The following is a 22,805-nucleotide window of genomic DNA, read 5'->3' as shown; positions in this document are numbered from 1 at the left end:
GGTAGGCCCGGTGGTTTCCAGGTGCTCGCTCGGTCAATAAGAAGGTTCAAAGCTGACAGAACAGAGGTTCTCTGTGGCGGAACAAGCTGACTCAGGAACCTCCTCACGCTGTTTCAACACACGCCTATGAGAACGGGACACTGACTGAGAAATGTGGCCGCGGTCTAGGAACAGTTGGTGTGCTTGACTTGAGCACGCCTTCCTCTGGTGAACCTCCATGGTCTTGTCTCAGTCACGCGCCATACTGACACTAATGGTGAACATAATGAGTCTGGGAAGCTGTAGGGCACCGCTGTGTCAGACGTGCTCGGTTATCTCATTCTAGCCATTCCTGGTAAGGCACAGAGGCGGCCAGTAATCTACCGTACGCCTCAATTGATCCCGAACGTGGCATAGTCACGATGAAGCCCTGCTGGAGACGTATAATTTGCGACTGGAGTAAAATCAATCATGTCAGGCACTTAATGGCTCAAAAGCAATAACATCCCATTCTGACTCTGTAGCCAGTTATAATTTGCTAGAAAATTCCCATCAGTGTAGGCATATATAATTCAATTCTGTCCGTCTTAGAAGGACTGGGTGGGCTTTTTAATTGTCCCACACGCTGGCATGAAGACACCAGACTAACAACGCCTTCAGAAGCTATGGTGAGACAGTAAGCTCCCATAGTTTAGGCACAATTTAGGGATTGAATCCAGATTAAAAGCAAATATTTCTAATGTGAGAGGTGGGGAGACGTATATACAAGTGAATGTTACCTGTATTTAATTGGCTCTCTAATGAGCTACAGACCCAGCAGTGGGGTCTGGTGGTCAGGAGTCTGGATATGGAGGAAGAGCATATGTATAATTAACATGCTGGTGTTCACAGCAGGGAAACACAGCGGAGTAGCTCTCTAAAGCTGGTTTCACATACGAGAGTCACACAAGGCCGTTTTAAACTGGTCTAGAACGTCACTCTGCTCTAAATCTTGAAGATTCACCACGTCAAATCTTTACAACGACACTTTTAGAACTGAGAAGACAGTCCCAAACAAACATCCCATTCGAAAAACGCTTACGTGGTCTTGGCTGCTGGAGCCAATTTAAAGGAGACACACTGCAAGACACTTCCCAGCCTCGACCACAGGGGGCGGGACAGGGCTGGAATGAATGCAGGGTGCCATGTTGTTTGAGTGCTTCTGTGTACAGTGGTCTTGTGTTTTATGGGATGTCTCTTGTATTTGATGTTGCCCAGTGTTAATGTTTTTTTATTGATACACAACAGAATATGGTGTCCCGGACAATTTTCCCCTCAGGGACAATAAAGTTGCTCTGATTGGTGTCACAATGGCATGATGAGCCACTACAGAAACGTCACCCACCAAGCCAATGGCTGGCTGCCTTTCTAACTTTCAGACATGTCCTCCCTTGGATACATATGCACAGTCATAATTTGCAATTATTGCTACAGTTGAATGAAACTTTAGTTCACTATCAGGAAGTGTGGTATACCTGTCTGGTGTAGGGATGCTGAATGGCGCCATGTTAGTATCTGTGAGTCAATGATGTAGACCTTCTGTACTGTTTGGTTTTTCCATATCTGTATTGATTAAAAAATCCATAAGCAAACTTTTTCAACTGTTTTTTAAGCATAGAAGGTAAGGGAATATTGGTCCCCCACGAGTGTCTCAACCGTCAACTCTAGACAGTTCCCAGTTCATTTTCATCACAGAAATAGCAATCATAATTCCGAAAGAACCAGCATTTTGAAGAGGGGACTTTTTCTCATGTAGAAACATTAGACTGCCACCTTGTGGCATGAGCACCGCAAGAACGCCAACTGCCTTCCCTGAGACTCCGGGCAGCTGAGAGTGGAAGCAGTAGAAGACACAGAACATGGAGGACTCATAGTGGTTTGAAAGGGAGGACGACTGTGCGTCCTCACACGCGTAGCGTCCATGTTATCACCTCTGTTTATTACCACCTCAGTCCCGTCCCTACGACTGCTCTGGCTCTCTGCTGCTCTGTGACCGGGAGGCTAAGGTCCTCTCCCACTCCGCCTCCACCGCCTTGTACAGCTCCATGGTGGCTTTGGCGTCCTCCACCGATGAGTGGCCCCTCTTCCCCGTCTGAGGAGGTAAGAGGACGGCCTTATCAGTTCAGCTGCACACGGAAAAAACATAATCACTACTGACACATCCTAAGATCAGCTTCTGAAAAAAGATATATTTCTTATTCTATACTGTTTGCTTAGATACATGCTTTACAGATGTGTGAATGCAATTCAGCTAATTAAACATTAGTTAGAGAGACAGGGTAGTATTTGCAGCTGCAGCTTTTATTTGAAGAGGCAGGGCATAAACAATGCAAGACCAAGGCCAACAGGATCCTGAAGGAGCCTGGCCACCCAGGCAACGGAATGTTCTTCCTGCTTCGGTCAGGTTGGTTGAACACAGAGGGACTCAGGAAGAGCTCCTTCCTCCGGGCCATTCGGTACCTGAACGACTCTAGCTAGTGTATAGAGTCACTGTACACAGTGCCAAAACAGCCAGTGTATTCACCATACATGTAAACGCAGATGACAGTATATCTCATCCCAGGGATTATCTATTCATAACTATAGCACATAACACACCCATGCCCCCCGCCACCCTCCAGGTTATGCATATCCATATTTATAGCATGTACATAATGCATCCATTCCGGTACTATATCTTTATATTGTACAGATTGTGTAATTTGATTGTGTAATTTGTAAATTGTGTATTTGTAATTTATCTGCAATTGATCACATTGCGGAGCTGGCACCAACATTTTGCTGTGATACTGTAGCACACTGTACATTTACATGTGACATGTCAATAGAGATCTGAATCTGAATAAACTATGGTTGAGACTTGTTATAGAAGTTAATAATTAAAAATGAGTAGTTGAAATGTCAAGGTTCACCCCTGTAAATCCAAAACTGGCTACTTTATTACAAGTTTGCAAAGTCTGGCTTGTTGATGGGAGACAGAAGTTCCCCCAAGAGCCATGATTACATACAAACTTAGCATTATATCCACTGTGGGTACAACCCATACATGAATATGTAAAACTCCACTGACCAATTATATGAGAGGGTTACCCGAGAATACAAACAATGGCTGACCAGAGAAGGTGAGAGAGGGAAGGGGTGCTGATGAAACATGTTCTCACAATCCCTTATCCACATGAGTTCTGCTTCTGCAGGGTCAGACATGAAATGATAGAAGATAGGTTTGAATTTCTCCATTTCTCTCATATGACGACTCAAATTGAGACAGTGAGAAAAGACTATAAATCAGAACGCACTGACTGTACTTCAACACAATCCCGTTTGACTGGCCGGACCAGACTTTCCTCACCTGAATGTCCCGGTTGAACAGCGCCTTGGTGAGTCTCTTCAGGGAGGCGCATTCCTGCTCTGCAAAGCCGGCCTTGTGGTTCAGCAGGGGGATGCGAGAGGTGTCTCTGGTCAGGTTGGCTGGATGACTGTAGCCCAGGGCCCTGAAGTCGTTGTGGATGGCGTGTCCTATAACCACCTTACCTGACAGGAGCTTCAATATCTACAGGAGGGTCAAACAGAAGAACACAACATGTTAAAGGAGTGTGAATAGAAGAAAATCCTGTTAAGACAGTGTCTTTTCCTGTAAAGGCTGCAACTGGGTTTTTCTGTACGCTAGGTTTAGTTTGTGATGATGTTAAGCTTAGTTTGTGATGACTGAGAAACTTTGCGATGACTACATGTAGCCATTTCAATGTCAGACCTGACATGATAGGGAAGCAATTTTATTTTCATCTTGGGAAAAGTGAAAGAATTGTGCGTAATTGTCTACATTTGAAAGCGGCCCCTCTTCCAGGTCCCATTCCTACCTCCTTCCTGGCGTCGGCGAAGGGCGTGGCTCTGGAGAGGTTGGACCAGGTGATGCCACTCCAGCGTGTGCGCAGGTCAGTGACGGGGTTGGCGGGCTTGATGTACTTGTCGTACACCAAGTCCCCGTCGTAGGAGACGATGCTGCAGCGCGCCAACTCGCTGACGCGCCCCTTGGGGCCCGTGCCCACCATCTCGCAGTCGATGGCGAGGTACTTCAGCGGGTTTCCGTAAGGCGCCGATTTCAGGGGGATTCCGTAGGGCGCCGGTTTCAGGGTGTTTCCGAAGGGCGTTGATTTCCTCGACTGCTCGGCGTTGGTGATCTTCCCCGACTGCTCAGTGTTGGTGATCTTCCTGGACTGCTCAGTGTTGGTGATCTTCCCCGACTGCTCAGTGTTGGTGATCTTCCTGGACTGCTCAGTGTTGGTGATCTTCCTGGACTGCTCAGTGTTGGTGATCTTCCTGGACTGCTCGGCGTTGTTCTTCACAGTGATGGTCAGGGAAGGCGAGCTGCTTGTGGATGCCGGCTCTGTGCTCTGCCTGTGAGAAGAGCTTGTGCTGTGTTGTTCAGCAGCTGTGCTGGGGAGAGCTCTGTGCTGAGGCTTGGCCCCATTGTGCCGGGGCGCTGGTCCTTGGTTTTTAATAAGGCATTGTTTATCCTTAAGTAAAGCCTTTCTCTGCAAAAATCGCCGCCTTTTGAGGAATCTCTTGTGTTTCTTGTTCGCTGGAGATTCCGTGTGACTATTATTACTCCCTGTAAAGTCTATGTTGATTGTAAGTTTTGACATGTTGAAGGTAATCTCCCCTGCAGAGGCTAGAGATTATTTTAGTTAAAAATGGCCCCGTTGACAACCAGGGGATAGACACGTTTGTTAAAAATCAATGTGTTGTCAAACAAAGAAATGAATCGTAGACCCAAATTGGACAGTCAGCACAGCAGTTAGAGGAGCAGTATTCGAAAACCTGCCAGGACAGAGGGGAAAAAATATTAAGAACAAAGTTAACTTAAGCTAACGTAAGTTAGCCTGAAAAAGCTAAATGACCATAATAAGCTTTGAATGCTCCGAAACACTAGGTGGGATCAAAACGACAAATGGATGTTGATTGTGGGGCTGCATAACAAGCAAGCTAAGCTAACCAGGAAACAACGTTACGTCTCAGCTGCGTGGTTGGCAAACACAACGTTAGCTGACTATCAAATAATGTATCAAATATAACGTTAGCTAAGAAGCTAGCTAGTTACCTTGTTCCAACACATTATTATTTCACATTATTTCGAATATCCAACATCATGTTTACCATGCCGTTGTTGTGGCTACTACCACTTCCGGCTTCCAACAAATGGCCGGGGGCGGGGCGTTACGTGCAGCGTCACAGAGAGCGTTTTGTGACGTTATATGATACATATGCGCACGCGTGAGGAGCAGGCAGCAGGTAGTTCGAAGCTAAGCTAGCTAGTTCAATTTTAAATGTAGATGTCTGAAATGAAGGCGTATAGGTTGCATTAGATCAAATAGTTGTAACCTTTGTTGATGCCACAGCCAGCCCGGGGATGAGTTCACCGACACTTTCAGTAGAACAGCAGAGAGACCTGCTGGGGAACCTCACCAGTTTTCTGTCGCTGTACAAGCACATATCAGACTCCTACATAATCGTACGTAGAAAACGAAACCATGCTTTTGTCGTAGGAAATTAATTCACACACACCATGATTTGTTTGTATTTTGTCAAGTGCATCCAATTTGGTGTAAATTCTATAGCCAGTTCGCTAAGTTTATACTGAGTTTGTACTGTGTCGGAGTGGTGCTGATCTGTTCAACGGTGTCTGCAACTACGTTGCACTGCTGATCAATTCCACAGTATATTATACTAGTCTCACTTAAACTATTCTGATCATTCATTGGTGCATTTGCAAAGGAGACATCTTATCTGTCTGTGTTCTCCTCTAGGAGTTTTTCAGTGAGGACCTGTGGGAGACATTGCCTGTCAGGTGGCAGCAAGCCCTGGGTGATCTCTCACCTCCGCAAATAGCTGACCTCTTATTGGACAGAAGGAACACGAACAGAAGGTAAACTACCAGACACAGTGTTAACTACTTATTCATATGAGTTGGGTGCCTTTTGGTTGTTGGGTGTGAACATGTTCTTTTTAATGTTAGCTATCCTTCAGTGTGGCCCCTTTCGCTCTTCGCGTTCCGGGCCACAGCACACGCCCTGGCCTTTCCCAGAATGCCTCAGGAGAAAGGCATGCGGGAAGTGGACACCCTGAAGCCCGAGGAGTTCCAGGGGAACCAGAGCCAGAGCTCGCTGCTGGGACACATATTCAGGAAACATGTCAAACCCAAGAAGCAACATGAGATACGCAGACTGGGCATGGTACTGACCAAACACACACACACACACACACACACACACACACACACACACACACACACACACACACACACACACACACACACACAAAGACTGGCATGGTACTGACCACACACAAAGACTGGCATGGTACTGACTACACACACAGACTGGGCATGTTACTCCCTAGACACACGCATGGGTACTGACTACACACACACACAGACTAATCATGGTACAGGCCACACGCATCAGACTGAGCATGGTACTGGGCTGGGTAACTAGCTAGACTACACACACGCGCACACACACACACACACACTGGGCATGGTATAGACTACACACACACACATACACACACTGGGCATGGCATAGACTACACACACACACACACACACACACTGGGCATGGTATAGACTACAAACGTTCCACATGTGACTGCCACTAAAAAGGTGGATAGTAGCCCGCACCTACTGGCGTTTTGCATACCAAATGTTTTGCATTGCTTCTCCCACTATATTTAACCATCAAATGTTTGCTTGTTGATGTTGTTGATGTTGATCGTTTACTGGTCTCTGGGCAGCTGGTGAAGCACCTGTGTGATCTGACAGGCTGCAGGAAAGTGGTGGACGTCGGCTCTGGACAGGTGGGCTACTGTAGTAATGGACAGGTGGGCTACTGTAGTAGTCAGACACAATACAGTATGCCAGCACTCCACCCCCTCTATGTTTTCACCTTTACATGTAAACGTGGTTCAGGTCAGTGAACGTGTCTGTCCGCTCTGCCCCCTCCAGGGTCACCTGACCCGCTTCCTGTCGTTCGGCCTCGGGCTCTCGGTCACCGGGATCGAGGCTGATCCCGCTCTGGTTGCCATGGCGTCCAAATTTGACGGACAGCTGATGTGGACGCTGGAGAAGGAAAAGCAAAAGAAGGTGGGGTTTTTTTGGTTCTCGGTTGATCGAGCCTCTCGTTGGTTTGATTCCACCAGACCAGAGAGTGAAATGTAACCGCGTTTAACTGCATGTGCTCTGTTGTAGAATGTCTCTCCCCAGCTCTGCCTGTCTGGTCCCCTTCCTCGCCATGTGACTGGCTGGGTCAACCCCAAGGCCTCATGGGAGGTCTTCATCGAGCAGCTGGGAGCAAGCACAGGGGTCAGCGGGGGTCAGGAAGCTGCGGCCGGTCCCTGCAAAAAGAGGCAGCGGGAGTCGGCGTCGGGTGGCGAGCAGGATCGTTCGCTCGGGGAGCGGTCTGCGACATCATCGGCTGAATCGCAGCGTCTCGGACGCTCGTCAGACGCCGCCCGTCAGAGGGCGTCGCTGGAGGAGGATGGCGGTGACCGCGCACGCTCGCCCGCCGGCTCCAGATCAGAACCCGAGTCGGAGCCCGACGAGTCCGCCTCGCCTTCTTCTCCCAAGCGTCTTTGCAAGATGGACGCCGGGGAGGGTCCGTGTTCAGGCGGCTGCCCGTGCGCCTGCCGCCCCGAGGACGAGGGGGAGGGGGGGGGTCGGCGCGGGCGCCCGGACGTCGTCCTGACGGGTCTCCACGCGTGCGGCGACCTCAGCGCCACCCTCCTGCGCCACTTCGCCACCTGCCCTCTGGTACGCGGCATCACCTCAGTGGCGTGCTGCTACATGAAGATCACCACCCGGGAGCACCCCGCCCCGCCGGGCCTGGTGGCCCCGCCCCCCCGCGCTCCGGCCGAGGGTGCAGCCACGTGCCTCTCCCAGTTCGGCTACCCGATGAGCTCTTGGGTACAGGGGCTGCCCGGACACCAGCTGTCCTATAAGGCGCGAGAGGGGGCGTGTCACGCGGTGGAGGACTACGCGCAGAGGCTGAGGGAGGAGAGCGCCCTGCTCAGGACGCACTGTTACCGGGCGGCGCTGGAGACGGTGATCAGGGGGGCGAGGCCAGAGCTGCGAAGGGCGGGAATCCAGACCATAAAGAAAGCACACCTGCTATCTTTTAACGAGTGAGTTGTTTTTTTTACCTCAATACTGTGTACCTCAATACGTGACATGTGATGCCTAGTCTCGCGGGCCAGACGAGTCGACTTCCGACTTCCGATTGTCTACTACGTCTGGTATTCAGGCGCTGACATTTTGTTGAAGTAAGTTGGGGGAAAAACGGGAGGATATCCTGTCAAAATTCTGTAGAGAATAGTAGTAGACATTCCGGACCGGAAGTGATGAGTTTTTTTAAGAACTTCCTTTTATAAATTCTAAGCGGCTGAAGTCCAGACTCTCTCCTCCGTAGAGAGTCTGGCTCCGAGACTAGGGGATGGCTAATCCATAGTCTGAATCCAGTCTGAATCCATAGTCTGAGGCCTCGGGACAGGCCTCAGATTTGGACATATACAACTATCTCCTAAACATGTACTACGAATCTCATACTAAATCTGCCCATCTTTCACCGTAGGCTCAAAACTCGTCTCTTCAAGAAGTACTACCAGAATTCTCCCTTTTAGGCACCTATTGCATTTTTAGATTGCTATTCTTGCACTTTGCCTTCAGCGCTAGATTATGCTCTTAGTAATTTGTCTCCTTTCTAGAACAATCTAGAAAGGAGATGCACTTGTGATTTCTATCAAGTAAGTTATGGCACTGACTACCTACGTTAAATGCAATTATTGTAAGTCTCTTTAGATTAAAGCGTCTTCTAAATGACTGTAGTGTAATAATGTAATGGTAATGGATATAATAATGTATTATATGTACCATAATAATGTATTATATGTACCATTATTTGTACCATAATAATGTAAGGTGTAATCTAAATCCCCACAGACAGTGGAACCACATTTATTGTGATATCATAACACGGTAGCCATATTGCCCCTTGCCCACCCCACCTCCCGCTGTGCCCACAGATATGCCCGTCTGGGCCTCCCCCGCGTGGGCCTGCCAGCCGACCTGGCCCTGGACGCTGGCGCGGTGGCGGCCATGTTGGGGCAGCAGGGCCGGGTGGTGGTGTACTTCAGCCTGGCGCTGATGCTGTCCCCGGTGGTGGAGACTCTGGTCCTGCTGGACCGGATGACCTACCTCCAGGAGAGAGGTGAGGACGCGCACACAGAGACATACGTCCAGGAGAGCGGTGAGGACGCGCACACAGAGACATACGTCCAGACTGACGATGGCGATTTATCTATTAGAGGAGGAAGGGGGATCGGGTCATTTCATCATTTGATAGTCTGTGATGTAGCATCCAAAAATGTCAATGTCCATTTCTGCTTCCCATTTGGGGACATGTTGCTTGTAGTGGTGACCTGGAACTGTGCATTCTATGGACAGTAAAGTATATTATTTATTCCCAAAACTAAAATAGTCTCTCTCTCTCCTTCCCTCTCTCCCCCCCCACCCCTCTCTATCACTCCCCCCCTCCCTCCCTCTACCTCCCTCTCTTTCGCTCTGTCTCTCCCTCCCTCTCTCCCCCTCTCTTTTCCTCTCTCTCCCTCCCTCTCTCCCCCTCTTTCCCTCCCTCCCTCTCTCCCCCTCTCTTTTCCTCTGTCTCTCCCTCCCTCTCTCCCCCTCTCTTTCACTCTATCTCTCCCCCTCTCTCTCCCTCTCCTCTGTCGGTAGGCATTGAGAGTCAGCTGGTGCCGCTGTTTGATCCTGCGTTCTCTCCCAGGAACCTGGTACTGGTGGCGCTGAAGCCCAAGAGGGACAGTGAAAGAAACGAGGGCACTAGAACCTCAAATTAGAACACTAGAACCTCAAACTAGAACGAGGACACTAGAACCTCAAACTAGAACGAGGACGCTAGAACCTCAAACTAGAACGAGGACACTAGAACCTCAAACTAGAACGATGACACTAGAACCTTAAACTAGAACGAGGACGCTAGAACCTCAAACTAGAACGAGGACACTAGAACCTCAAACTAGAATGAGGACACTAGAACCTCAAACTAGAACGAGGACACTAGAACCTCAAACTAGAACGAGGACACTAGAACCTCAAACTAGAACGAGGACACTAGAACCTCAAACTAGAACCCAGTGTGCTGCGTTCACAGTTGTGGATCAGTACTCGGTCGGTACCGCTGCCAGAGCCAGACCGGGCCTCCCATCTGAGTTCGCACCCAGCTTGACGGTACCACCCCAGGACCACCCCAGGAACTCACAAACTGGACTATAGGAATGTTCTATTTTTTACTACATGAACATACTGGTAACACTTTATCTACAGCTAGGTCCAAATCTAGGCAAAATGTTATAGAAAGGAGATGTTTCTTTTATGATACTAGTAAACCTTGATTTAGGTTTCAGACAGTCGTTGCCTCAAGTTCTTCTCTTTCTCTCAACATTGTTTTTCACTCATTTTCTCAGGGGGCTTTCATGAAACATACTTTCTGGAAGTTGGCCCACATAAATATGCACACATAAACACACCACCAACAGACTAGGTATCTTTGCATTGAGATGCGTGGAAGAGAAATAAGATGTAGTGTTTAGTGTTAGTATGACCTAACCAGCTGGTACATTTTGCCGACACAAGATGGCGCCATCTTTTCATGTATTCACATGAGCATGCAAAAGAATTTTCCAGAGAAGGTTGAAAAAATGTACCCCCACCTCTCCTCTCCCATTGTCTATGAATAACTGCCACTGCAGTACTCTACATCTATAGACGTTCTCCTGACTAATCTCAACTACTACAGTACCTTAGAGACGTTCTCCTGACTAATCTCTAACTACTGCAGTACACCTTATACACGTTCTCCTGAATAATCTCTAACTACTACAGTACACCTTATACACGTTCTCCTGACTTATCTCTACTGCAGTACACCTTATACACGTTCTCCTGAATCTCTACTGCAGTACACCTTATACACGTTCTCCTGACTAATCTCTAACTACAGTACCACTGCTGTATACCAGAGACATCCTCCTGACTAATCTAACTCAACTGTAAAACCACATGCCATGCTTCAAATGAGCCAGCGATACCCTCACACACGGGCTTGTGTTACTGAGGACGTTAAATGCAAATGACCTGAGCGACAAGTGACCGTTACATAATTGAGGAAGCAGCCCCACATTAGCCGTGGTGTTCAGTTGCTTGATACTGCATTGTGTTAGGCCTTTTAAAAGGTTCTGTTCCACCTGAACACACCATCGCCCACTCGGTTAGTAATGAGCACAGGATCTGTAGCCTGCAGGCTCCCACTAGCAGTGCTTTCCGCTGCAGCCACTCGCAGCGTCTGCTGGGTAAGTCAGGCTTTGCGTCTGCTCAGTCTGGCTGGGTACATCCTAATCAGCTCCCCCAGCTGCGGGAGATTTGCTCACTCTGGTCTTTATTTTTAAGAGAAGCTTATAGTCAACATACGTCCCTGACTATTAAAATCCCCACAGACAGTGGAACCTATGCTGAACACAAGACAGCTTTATCAGTCTGATCATGGTAAATTAACTGCACTTATATCATTTACAATGGCCTCATATTCACTCAAACACACTTTCACACACCACTGCCAGCACCTGCCATTCTAGCAATTGCTCATTGGGAGCAATTTGGGTTGGTGTCTTGCCCAAAGAGGAGCCGGGATTCGAACCGCCGGCCCTACAATCATTGGACGACCCGCTCTACCTCCTGAGCCACCGCCACCAAAATGGAAGGATATGAACTTTAGCTCAAGTCAAATGTGTTATATGTTGAAACCCTGGAGCAGGAGTCTGTAGAGAAGTAGTCTAGAGGGAGTCTGGAGCATGAGACTAGCACAGAAGCAAGGGTGCTATATAACAACTGTCCAAAATAATTTAGCTACAACCATATGTGTGGGCTCTTATATATTCTGGAATTTTTGAACTAGGGCCTCATTTTCGACTTATGAGGTTTTTGACTGATGGAGATAATTTTCAGTTAATTCCATTTCTTAGAGAGTTTTGGGTCGTTCCAATTTCCACTGGTGGCTAATGCTGGTGCAACACAATGAAGTCACGTTAGCCTTTCCACATCCACCAAAACACCCCCAAACAACCAAAGTTCACCCAAAAACAAATTAAATATGAGTAAAGTCTCTTTCTGTCACTCGTGCTCGCACTTTGTTGACATTGACAAGCGCTGGCTCTAGACTGATCTGAGTGTCACTCCGCCTGCCGACTCACAGACAGAAATATAAGTTCCACAAACCAGAACGGATTACATGATAGTTTGAATTCAAAAAGGATGGTAGACACAAAAGAATCCCTGAGAGACTTTGCTCAAATGTATCCATCATTTGTATCGAAATTGTTGTCAGAGACAAGACCATCTTAACTATATTACACACTGATTAAACATTCTCTATACTATGCACACACACACACACACACACACACTTAAGGCTGTAGATGTTCTCTATTTTTATTAAAGGGGGAATGCAGAGTAGAAAAACCACCTGATTTGAACTCATTCTCTCAAGCTTTCCACAAAGAACTCATTACAGGCAACCGTCAGCGCCGCCACCAGGACCACAAACTCCTGGAAGTCCACTTGGCCGTCCTTGTTCTCGTCCAGGTCCGTCATGATCTTCTCCACCACCATGGGGTCCTTACTGGCCTGGGGAAGCAGAGCGAGAGGAAACGTGTCAGTCTATTCTGAAATGTTTTCACTGTGGTCTCTAGTGAGAATACACTAACTTGCAGTAGGTGACAGGTTCCCATGTATACATTCTTACAAAATACCACCACAGCTATTCTCTAAGCATCAGTGCTCTTAGCAATGTATAAGATGTCAGCCTCGTGTGGAGCATGCTAGACCATACAGACACCCTGTGGACAATCGGTGGAACCTGTGACCGAGTATTTCGTTCTACCTGTACTGTATCTTGTACTGTACATACTTTATGACAAAACTGACGTCAGGACAGCAGAGTCGCTGCCCATCTTTTTCCGCAGACTCAAAACTCACCTCTTTAAGAAGTACTACCAGGATCCTCCCTCTTAAGCACCCATTATATTTTTAGTTTGCTACTCCTGTACTTTGGGTTTAGCACTAGATTATGCTCTTAGTCACTTGTTTTAGGAAGGAGATGCACTTGTGAGTTCTGGCTAGTAGTAGTACACCGACTTCCTACTGTACGTTAGAACAATTGCGTTGGGGAGACACTACAGTCAAAATTGTGTTTTTCCTTCCGAACTTCTATTTTCAGATTTTTCAATATTCTTCTACTATAACATGTAGGCTATACTATCACTACATTAACAGAGAAATGGCGAGACTTTATTAAAAACTGCTATTTTCCAAATTGTTGTACCTGTGAAATAAGCATATGAATTCATAATGCTTATCTTTATCGGCCATTTTCTTAAAATTATGTTTTTTCAGTACCTGACATCACTCGGTAGGCCTACCTGCTATCTCAACTTCCAGGGAAGGTGCATTCACTAAACTTTACATACTGATTCTCAGATGTATTCTGCAAATATTTACAGCTGGAATTGTGAATATCTTGTCTTTTCATTTTAGGTTGCATTTCCTGTCTAAAAATATGCCAAAAAATATGGTGGATGGCTGTATGCAGTATTTTTTCAATATCTTGAAAATAAGCTTGTATTCACAAACCCAGCTGTAAATATTTAAGTTTTTAGTATATTGTCAAAACAAAAGAAACTTTAAGCATGACTTTATCCATTGTTTAGATGGTAGGTACCGAAATGGATGCAAATGTATCCATATTTAATGAGTTATTGCCTAATTTGCATACCTTAACTTTTTTTTGAGAGAGAAAATGTAATACAAAAATATTTATCTTGATGTGAAGATAAAACTGGTAAAAATTAATGAGGATATCTTTAAAGGAAAAAAAAATCCTATTCAACTGTAGTGTCTCCCCTTAAGTCGCTTTGGAGAAAAGTGTCTGCTAAATGACTAATGTAAAAACATCCTTGAATATGGCAAAGGCCAACCCACCGCCAGAAAGCCACAGAGTTCTCCTTGCAGCAGACTCTTCAGCTCAGCCTTGCTCAGTTTGTACCTGTCTCCCTCTCTGGAGGAATAGGTGTGGAAGACTCGGATCAGCCCCTCCATCGCAGTCTCTAGTTTGGAAGCCATGTTTTGTTCTGTGATGGATACCTTGGGAGCAAACAGAGCGTTATTCAACTGAACCATTTGACGGTGCACACCAGACGGATTTTACAGCAGAGGTCAATTTGAATGTTAACTGCTTATCAGTTCCTCTATGCAAATACATAAGACTTATGTTCCCCTTTTAAAACTGGACATGGCCTAGGCAAAGACAGACCAGTATCTATGTGATACATAAACCATTTAGAGGATGGATAGCTATAGTACTAACCAGTAATCTGAATTCCTGGCTGTCACAATATCCACCACATGGTGCATCATATACCACATCTCCTATACCACATCTGATCTCAATAACCTGCATTATTTGATAGAGTGTTTGATAAATCAAGAAGATCATAATCACCTGGTTCCCATTAAAGGCCAGAAGCAGTTACATACAGAGCCAAAGCCTTCACCCTGGGCTGGGCAATCCTACATACAATCCTCAAATGTTGCAGATCTAAAATGTAGTGTGTATATATATATATACACACACACAGACACCTTGCATTATTGAGGCAGGTTCATTCTGACCCCTTCTTAAGTCTCTCCTAACGATCATGTGTCTCGTGGAGATTAGGGTCCCCCATAGGCAGGCTGATGATGTCCACCCCCAGCTGAGAGACAGTGACTCTTCAATAATGCACAGTAGTTTTGTGTGTGGGAGAATGAGGGGGCACCTGCAGCCATCTTTGTAATTTAAGCTACAGAAAGGGTGGCCTGTTTGATGCAGACAGCACTATTTGCGGTTTAATTAGGCTAAATCAAACGAAAACAAACAAATCAAGTGACTTAGGTCTAGTTACAGTATGTCTCCCATTGTGTGGAGGGACATAAATTACAGTAGCTACTGTGATACAAGACAAGCTAATTGGAGAAAACCAATAGTAGGAAAATATTTAAGCTGTTACTTGAGCATCTTGGAAGATAGGCTATACAACTGCATAGGCTACAGCTTCTGTGTAGGGCAGGACTATAAAGTGCACCCAAAGAAACCCAAAATAAAAATTCCATGAGGCAATAAAATATTGCACAGCATTAGGCTACTTCTACAAGAGACACCACAGTTCTTTCCTTTTCTGGCTTTTAGCAAGAAAAAAACAGTCTCTTTTGGGGCTGCTTGTCTATCCGACCAACCAGGATAAGGCAATTGAACATGACAAAAACGAGAAACTATAATTTGCCACTCACCTCAACGACGAAGAGAAACAGTAGAGAAGATGAGACTTCCTACTTCATCTCATCTGTTATAAGGCGGCCTCTCACCTGTGATATAAATCGGGCGCCTCCCTCTGGCTCCGGTGGCACTTGTCATGCTCCGGTACAAGTCACTTCACTTGGCCATTTAAGGCTCCGACGGAATAGACAGAGGTACTGGCGCGTCGTGTCGGGTGAACCATGAACAGGTGGGCTCAATTCTCAAATAGCCTAACAGAATTGACTTCCGCCTTCTCTTGGAGTGGAAGCAGGGCAGTAGCTACAATGTTCAAATACCTACCGCAGTCAGCGGCCCGGGTTTGAATCCCTCCCGGACCATATGCTGCATGTCCCCCCCTCTCCTCCTCTTTCTGTCCCACCTTTCCTGTCAGTCTACACTCTCCTATATATAATAAATGCCTAATATGCGTGCATATTTTCATTGGAGATAAACTACACATACCTAATTAAATTGTTAAGTAGCCTAGCCTACATGTGTTTGGGGATTTTAAAAATATTCTGAAAAAACAGGTCTGCTAAAGACAAAGGCCTATTCATCATCACTAACCTAGGCCTACATATCTTACTTCTGAGTCATTAATATTTACATGCCATTTAGTTTCCGTATTGCATTGCACTTTGCTTTCCCTGGCAAGATAAGTCGGGTGGAGAAAAGAGACGATTCATTCTCGCCCTGGCCCCGCAGTGGTGGAATGAACAGTCCACTGACGTTATGACAGCAGAATCGCTGCCCATCTAATTCGCCGCAGGCTCAAAACTCATCTCTTCAAGAAATACTACCACTCCCTCTTAAGCACCTATTATAGGCCTATTTTTAGATTGCTATTCTTCACTTTGCCTTCAGAACTAGATTAGCCTATGCTCTTAGTCACTTGTTTTAGAAAGGAGATGCACTTGTGAGTTCTGGCAAGAGGCCTACATTGGCTTTTCCTATGTTAAATGCAATAACCCCCCCTGTTTCTTTTTGGGTTTTTTTTTTGGGGGGGGGGGGGGTTCCACCACATTAACATCGCATTGTTAATTCCCATAGACTTAAAAAAACAACAACAACAACTTATATTTCAAGAATTGAGTCATGAACCCAGCTAATTATTTATCAGACGAATCGTGACCTTTAAACATATGTATTGGAGCACATTTTGGGGGGGGGACGGGATGAAAAAAAGGTTGAAAAAAAGGTAGACCTGCCATATTTGTGCCCTACACAGGTGTGTCAATTTATCTGATTGCATAGGATTCTATGCAGTAGAGCATGGGTTCCTAAACTCCATCAATGTGGGCCTCCCCTCTGAAAACAGTGACACACCCGCGCCCCCCCCCAACCCCCCAAATGTGTCCATTATGCAAGGCAGCGTTATCTAGCCCATAACGTTACACAGCTAAGTTAGCTCTGTGGCACCTGTTGCTAAAGTTATGACGTTTTCACACAATACATTCATGCCTGCGGGGGGAGGCTCTCTCTGCACTATCCGCAAATTCACTAGGCTATACATCTATCCCATTATTTATTTAGATCTTCTGACCTTTAAAATCACGTTTCATTCATAAAAACCAGACATTTAAAAAATAAAAAAACATGTTTTTAAATTATTTTTTTTCTAACCATCCCTCCGCGCCTCCCCTGAATTTCTTTGGGGCCCCCCAGGAAAGGCCCGCCTCACAGTTTGGGAATGCCTGCACTAGAGCCAATAGGGAGGGAAAGTAATCTCATCGCCCCCTAGTGGTAGCGTTCCTAATGCCGAGAGAATGAATGGGATTTCTCATAGACACGTCTTTTGAATAATTATATCTTTGTCGACACCAAAAAGTTAGTAGAATGCCTTAAACGGCAAATACTTGGAGACAAACTTTATTGATTCTGGTGATCATAGTTGATTTTCAATCACAATCCGAATTATGAAAATATTTTTCTTAAATTCCATTGACTTTGACTGGAGGAATGGAGCAATTTCGAAAATTTGAAAGAAAGCGAAATACTGTTTGAAATTCTCACGGTTAGTAGGTTATTACTGTAAAGACACTCACAAGTTTTTGTTTTGATAACTTCACCGAAATGGCTTTGTAGTAATTATTAGAAAATCCGGTCTATGGGAGTTTACATTGAAACTCCTCTCCGATAGGAACAAATCCGCTAGGGGCGCATGTTTTCACTTTCCCTCCCTATTAGACCACTTGATACACCTGTGGATGACACAAAGATGGCATGTCTAGGACTACATTTGGTACCATCACCCCCTAATGCCAGGAGAATTAATGGGATTCCTCATAGCACATTTTCAGAAAAATTATATCTCGGTCTACATCGAAAAGTTAGTAGCCTAGAATGGATTAAATATGATATACTTGCAAACAAACTTTATTGATTCTGGTGGTCATAGTTAATTTTCGATCACAATCTGAATTATGTATATATTTTTAATAACGAGGTGGTAATTGAACTACATACGACATGCATGACGTCATTTTGTGTGCTTCTGCGAGCTTGCTAACTCTACCAGCTAACAACTTACAAAATACAACCAAATTACAAATCAGTACACCTACGAAAATGCCGATATGCATTTCATGGCTGGCAGAATACTTCAGCAATAACAAGAAGTGCATCCCACGTGCTGACAATCATTTTAGATCTGGCCATGTAGAAATAGCCGCTATTCACAGGGGGAGCTGTTACTGCAGGGGTGTCAAACTCAAATACACAGTGGGCCAAAATTTAAAACCTGAACAAAGTCGCGGGCCAACATTGAACAAATGAAAATTTTAATATGGACCCAAACAAGTTTTGCTTTAACATTGAATATGCACTTATCACTTTCGCTTTTGGTGCGCATCAATGGTGTGCACTAACATATGTGAATACACCCTCAGACACAAGTGTTGGTGCTCCATCTGCTCAGTAGAGAAGCTTGTAAAACCCTGACTGTCCTACAGCCGGCATGCAGACAGACAGCCAGGCAGACAGGCCGGCAAGAAGGCAGACAGGATTTAATGAACAGGAACAGAGCAAACACAGCGGCCGGCTAGGTCAACACAGGTGTCTCTATCACAGTGAGACGTTACATAACGTAAAGCTTCTGTTTTCTGCCTTTCTTTTCGCCATTTTCAAGAAGGGGTAACACGGTTACAGTTGTAGTATGAGATTGCTATGACTACTGTCACAGAAGAGAGGGCGTTTCTGGGTCCTGTCTTGATTGACGCGCCAAACCAACAGCAGAGCATTATGGGATTTGTAGTATTAGCGGTGAATGCGCTGTATAATACTGGCGGGCCAGCTCTAGTAGTCATTTGGTATTGCCTCGCGGGCCAAATATAATTATACTGCGGGCCAAATTTGGCCCGCGGGCCAGAGTTTGACACCCCTGTGTTACTGCATGAAGGACCGGTCATATCATGTTAAGGTGAGTTAGCATCATAAGTGAGCCTATTACGGTTAGGGGTTAAGGTTAGGGTTACGGACCAGTAAGAATAGCCAGGCGCACCTGCGGATCAGACCAGCTAAGACCAGTCTGACCAGCTAATACCATCCTAACCAGCTCACGTTAATAGGAGGCTTTGGTTATGACATTTCACAACGTAGCACTATCCATATGCAATTCAACTCAACTTATTATTCGTATCCATCTTTCCAGCTCTTTGGAATCTCTTGGAAATGAGCAGAATTTGCAACCATTTGTGTCATACCGATGGGAGCAATCTGGCGCAAAGCATAGCATTTTTCTCATGAGTGACGTACATAAGCGCGCCGGCTTTGAAGTCCATTTATGAAATGAATGGAGCAACTTAAAAAATTTGAAAGAAGGCGAAATACTGTTTGAAATTCTCACAGTTAGTAGGTTATTACTGGAAAGACACAAGTTTTTGTTTTGATAACTTCACCGAAATGACTTCGTAGTAATTATTAGAAAATTCAGTCTATGAAACTCCTCTCCGATAGGAACAAATTCGCTAGGGGTGCATGTTTTCACTTCCCCTCCCTATTAGACTATTGTAAGAGTGAATAAAACTACGTATCCCAAAAACCATTGCGAATGATACTCCTCTCGCTCAAACAGTTTCAAACTTGCTTCTGAATTCCAACTTGCCTCTTATATGTAATCTTTGTCACTGTTAAGTGTTAATATTACCTATATACCCACCCATATATTACTTAGTGCTTCTTATCCAACCTATATGACATTAAGTGCCTTTTAGAGAAATCCATATATTCACTATTGCAACCTATATGACATTAAGTGCCTTTTAGAGAAATCCATATATTCACTATTGCCACCTATATGACATTGTGTCTTTTAGAAAAACCTATATATTCACTAGGCATCAAATTTCTGTCTATAGGATTAGGTGTCTCATAGCAGAGCGCTGGTTTCCATAGAGTCAACCCAAATACACACACACCGTCACACAAACAGGGCACACAGGATCTGTATAACTGAACCATTAAACTGTCTAACTTTAGAAAAAGGTAACGAAGAACAGGACAATTTTGGGAAACACCTTTTCATATAATTCGAGCGATGCGCTGTTAGTTTAGTTCATGCTAGACAATTGGAGAGTGAACTCATCACAACTGCGCAGTGTGATTTTGATGCCAGAGATTCAATAAAATATTGAAACTTGCATCGACGGATCTGATTCTTCTTCCTTACGACCAGAAACCAAAAGTCACCACACAGGTTAACATTGACCGGAGGGAGGGAGGGAGGGACTGATAACTGGACAAACGCTATTCTAGGTGCGCTGGCTTACAGCCATGCACAAACCCACTGCCTCTTGTCTAGGTGCGCTGGCTTACAGCCATGCACAAAAAACACTGCTTCTTGTGGTAGCAACATAGAACTGCAGATCAACAACACGACAAAGAGAGGGAGGGAGGGAGTGACAACTGGACATTTGCTATCTTTGCAAACTGATATTTGCTACATGCACAAAAACCCACTGCCTCTTGTCATAGCAACATAGAACTGCAGGTCAACAACCCGACGGAGGAAGGGAGGGAAGGAGGGAGGGAGGGAGGGAGTGACAACCAGACATTTGCTGTATTTGGTGCGCTGGCTTACAGCCACGCACAAAAACGTCAGTCACTCAGTAGCCTGTGCCCAACCGTTGACAGTGTACACATTTCCATGGTAACAACACCGCTTGAGGATTTCATTTCATTTCATTTCAAACCTTTAATTATGCTCGAGAGGCACTGAGGTTGCCCTCATTTACAGTGACGACGAGCGAACAAAACATAAACAACGACAGCAACAACAAAAGGACAGACACAAAGGAAGGTATATAAAAACAGTAACTAAATGGATAAACTCAATATAAAAATAGTAAAAAAATGTTAAGATATACTAAAACAATTACAGACATATGTACAATGGTTTATAATCATGGACATGAACTTTAAAAATGATGGCATTGAGTCATGTTTTAAAAAGCGTTGGAGGGCATTCCAGGAGTGAGAGGCATTAAAAGAAAAAGCAGATTTTCCAATGTCTGTGTAAGCCCGGGGAACCTTGAGTAAAGGATGGTGGGTAGTGTAGTATTTCTCAATGCTACTGCGAATAAAACGTGATTTTCTTAAAACGACGTTGATATATGGACTTTTGGCTTCTATCATAAGGACTTCTGGTCACGATTCCTCTGATGAATTATTAGCCTGGTTCATTACTGAATTCTCAAAATATAAGGATTAAAAAAAAAAAGCCTATGGGAAATTAACATGAGATGCTAATGTGGTGGAACCTCACCTCACCATAATTTATCTCTGCTCATCATGGCCACAACAACCCAGCCTGTGCGCACATTGCTGGGGTAATCTTTTGAGTAAATGTTGATCTGAGTGACCCAGAAAAAGAGGAGTTCTATAAGCTTCATACAACAACTTCGACAAAGTTTTGTCAACTGCACAACTGTACATCATTTAAAGGGGTAGTGTGCTATTTTGGACATTTAGTCCTATTTGTAGTCTGTCTCCCATGAACCTGAAACAGACCATAGATCATTTCACTGATCGTTCCAGTATTGAGCTAGCTGCAGTTTTTCTGAAGGCTTTCATTGGGGCTACAATGGAAGTCAGTGGGGCATACGTAAAAGCGTTGGAAAAACTATGATAAAGTGGTTTTCTGAGATGGGAAGCAAAGGGTGTAAGGTGTCTCAGTATGCTCTCCTGTGAAATGTATCACAATCTGAAAGTTTGCACATGTTTGGCATGACCTGGACATAAGCATTCCCCTGGTGCCTGTTTTCACTGTTCCCACACAGGACTATGTGCAAGTCATGCCAAACACCTAAAAATATTCGGATTGCGATACATTTCACAGGAGATCATACTGAGACTGATAAGATTACACTCTGTGCTTCCTGTCTCAGAAAAGCACATTCATCATAGTTTTTCAACGCAGTCACGTATACCTCACTGACTTCCATTGTAGCCCAGTGAGAGCCGGCATAAAAACTGCAGCTACCTCAATACTGGAGCGATAAGTGAAATGATGGTCTCTATGTTTCAAGTTCATCCCAGTCACCCGGACAGCCTCTTCTCTCTGCATTGTATCTTGTATTTAGATAGCACATTGTTTCTTTTATATTTTTACCTCTTTATATTGCTTAGTTTGTGCACAGTCTAGAACCTATTATGGGGGGAAAAATCACATCTCGTTTGTATCTCGTACCTGTATGATGCAGTATGTGACAAATAAATCTGACTTTGACTTTACACACTCACCTTTACACACTCACTTTACCGTTTGTGAGGAGAAACTGAGGCAGCTGTCTGATATTCCTCTTGGAGCATCAGTACAACCAACTAAATGAACCTCTAACAATGTGTAGAACCTTTCACACAAGTCATAACACAGTGCATGCTGTTAGCCTACCTAAATATAGCTTTATTTGCAGTCAGAACTACTTGTATAAAATGAGATATGTAATAACGGTACAAAAAACAATATAGAACAGCATAAAATACATTTTAATATTTTGAATCCATAAACAAAAAACGACATAACAATGTACTTCAAAAATGCATTGGCACTATATAGGGGTTTTCAGAGCATACGGTGTGTTAGATATCTTAAAATAACCTTCTTCTCAGAATCATAGTTCTGTTCTGTTTGAGTTCAGAATTACATTTGGTTCATTGCTGAATAAAATGTTGTTATAAGTACACACGCACATACACGCGCGCACACACACACACACACACACACACACACACACACACACACACACACACCACATCACACCACATCACACCACGTTACACTACACCACCAATTGTGAGAGGGTGTCACCTACAGGTCAGCATTGTACATTGTCTTTA

At 44.9% G+C, this 22,805-nt stretch overlaps 3 protein-coding genes across 5 annotated transcripts; 1 reads left to right on the top strand and 2 right to left on the bottom strand.

Moving 5' to 3' along the window:
* Window positions 1-1,325: 1,325 nt before the first annotated feature.
* isg20l2 (interferon stimulated exonuclease gene 20-like 2) lies at window positions 1,326-5,216 on the bottom strand. Of its 3 annotated transcripts, none has more exons than XM_084441765.1 (4): window positions 5,173-5,216; window positions 3,876-4,836; window positions 3,368-3,568; window positions 1,326-2,110 (listed from the first exon to the last, which is right to left on the bottom strand). In XM_084441765.1, the coding sequence occupies exons 2-4, from the start codon at window positions 4,659-4,661 to the stop codon at window positions 1,979-1,981; spliced, it is 1,119 nt and encodes a 372-aa protein (XP_084297891.1). In that variant the 5' UTR covers window positions 4,662-4,836; window positions 5,173-5,216; the 3' UTR covers window positions 1,326-1,978. The 3 variants fall into 3 exon arrangements, with proteins under 3 accessions (XP_084297891.1, XP_084297890.1, XP_084297892.1); XM_084441764.1 differs by having other exon boundaries at window positions 5,117-5,212; XM_084441766.1 differs by lacking the exon at window positions 1,326-2,110 and adding an exon at window positions 2,130-3,206 and having other exon boundaries at window positions 5,117-5,212.
* Window positions 5,217-5,358: 142 nt separating this feature from the next.
* Window positions 5,359-10,018, top strand: mettl25b (methyltransferase like 25B). Its single transcript, XM_084442460.1, has 8 exons — window positions 5,359-5,527; window positions 5,823-5,941; window positions 6,032-6,248; window positions 6,808-6,870; window positions 7,019-7,156; window positions 7,262-8,193; window positions 9,091-9,275; window positions 9,800-10,018. Exons 1-8 carry the CDS (start codon window positions 5,426-5,428, stop codon window positions 9,919-9,921), a joined length of 1,878 nt encoding a protein of 625 aa, XP_084298586.1. The 5' UTR covers window positions 5,359-5,425; the 3' UTR covers window positions 9,922-10,018.
* Window positions 10,019-12,613: 2,595 nt separating this feature from the next.
* On the bottom strand, window positions 12,614-14,257 carry s100a1 (S100 calcium binding protein A1; the record flags this gene model as incomplete). Its single annotated transcript, XM_084442146.1, has 2 exons — window positions 12,614-12,763; window positions 14,117-14,257. The coding sequence occupies 2 exons, from the start codon at window positions 14,255-14,257 to the stop codon at window positions 12,614-12,616; spliced, it is 291 nt and encodes a 96-aa protein (XP_084298272.1).
* Between the last annotated feature and the right edge of the window lie 8,548 nt (window positions 14,258-22,805).

Source organism: Borostomias antarcticus, assembly GCF_949987555.1.
Source record: "Borostomias antarcticus genome assembly, chromosome: 8".
Classification (NCBI taxonomy): Eukaryota; Metazoa; Chordata; class Actinopteri; order Stomiiformes; family Stomiidae; genus Borostomias; species Borostomias antarcticus.
Note: the sequence above shows the minus strand (reverse complement) of the source record. Positions and strands in the feature narration are given on the sequence as shown.

Excerpts from the sequence above, each read along its gene's own strand:
- isg20l2 (XM_084441765.1), bottom strand. The coding sequence starts at position 4,661 with ATGTCAAAACTTACAATCAACATAGACTTTACAGGGAGTAATAATAGT. Across the intron at positions 3,569-3,875 it reads TCGCCGACGCCAGGAAGGAG|ATATTGAAGCTCCTGTCAGG; the intron begins GTAGGAATGGGA and ends ACCCTCCTGTAG. Across the intron at positions 2,111-3,367 it reads TGTTCAACCGGGACATTCAG|ACGGGGAAGAGGGGCCACTC; the intron begins GTGAGGAAAGTC and ends TTACCTCCTCAG.
- mettl25b (XM_084442460.1), top strand. The coding sequence starts at position 5,426 with ATGAGTTCACCGACACTTTCAGTAGAACAGCAGAGAGACCTGCTGGGG. Across the intron at positions 5,528-5,822 it reads TATCAGACTCCTACATAATC|GAGTTTTTCAGTGAGGACCT; the intron begins GTACGTAGAAAA and ends GTTCTCCTCTAG. Across the intron at positions 5,942-6,031 it reads AGAAGGAACACGAACAGAAG|CTATCCTTCAGTGTGGCCCC; the intron begins GTAAACTACCAG and ends TTTTAATGTTAG.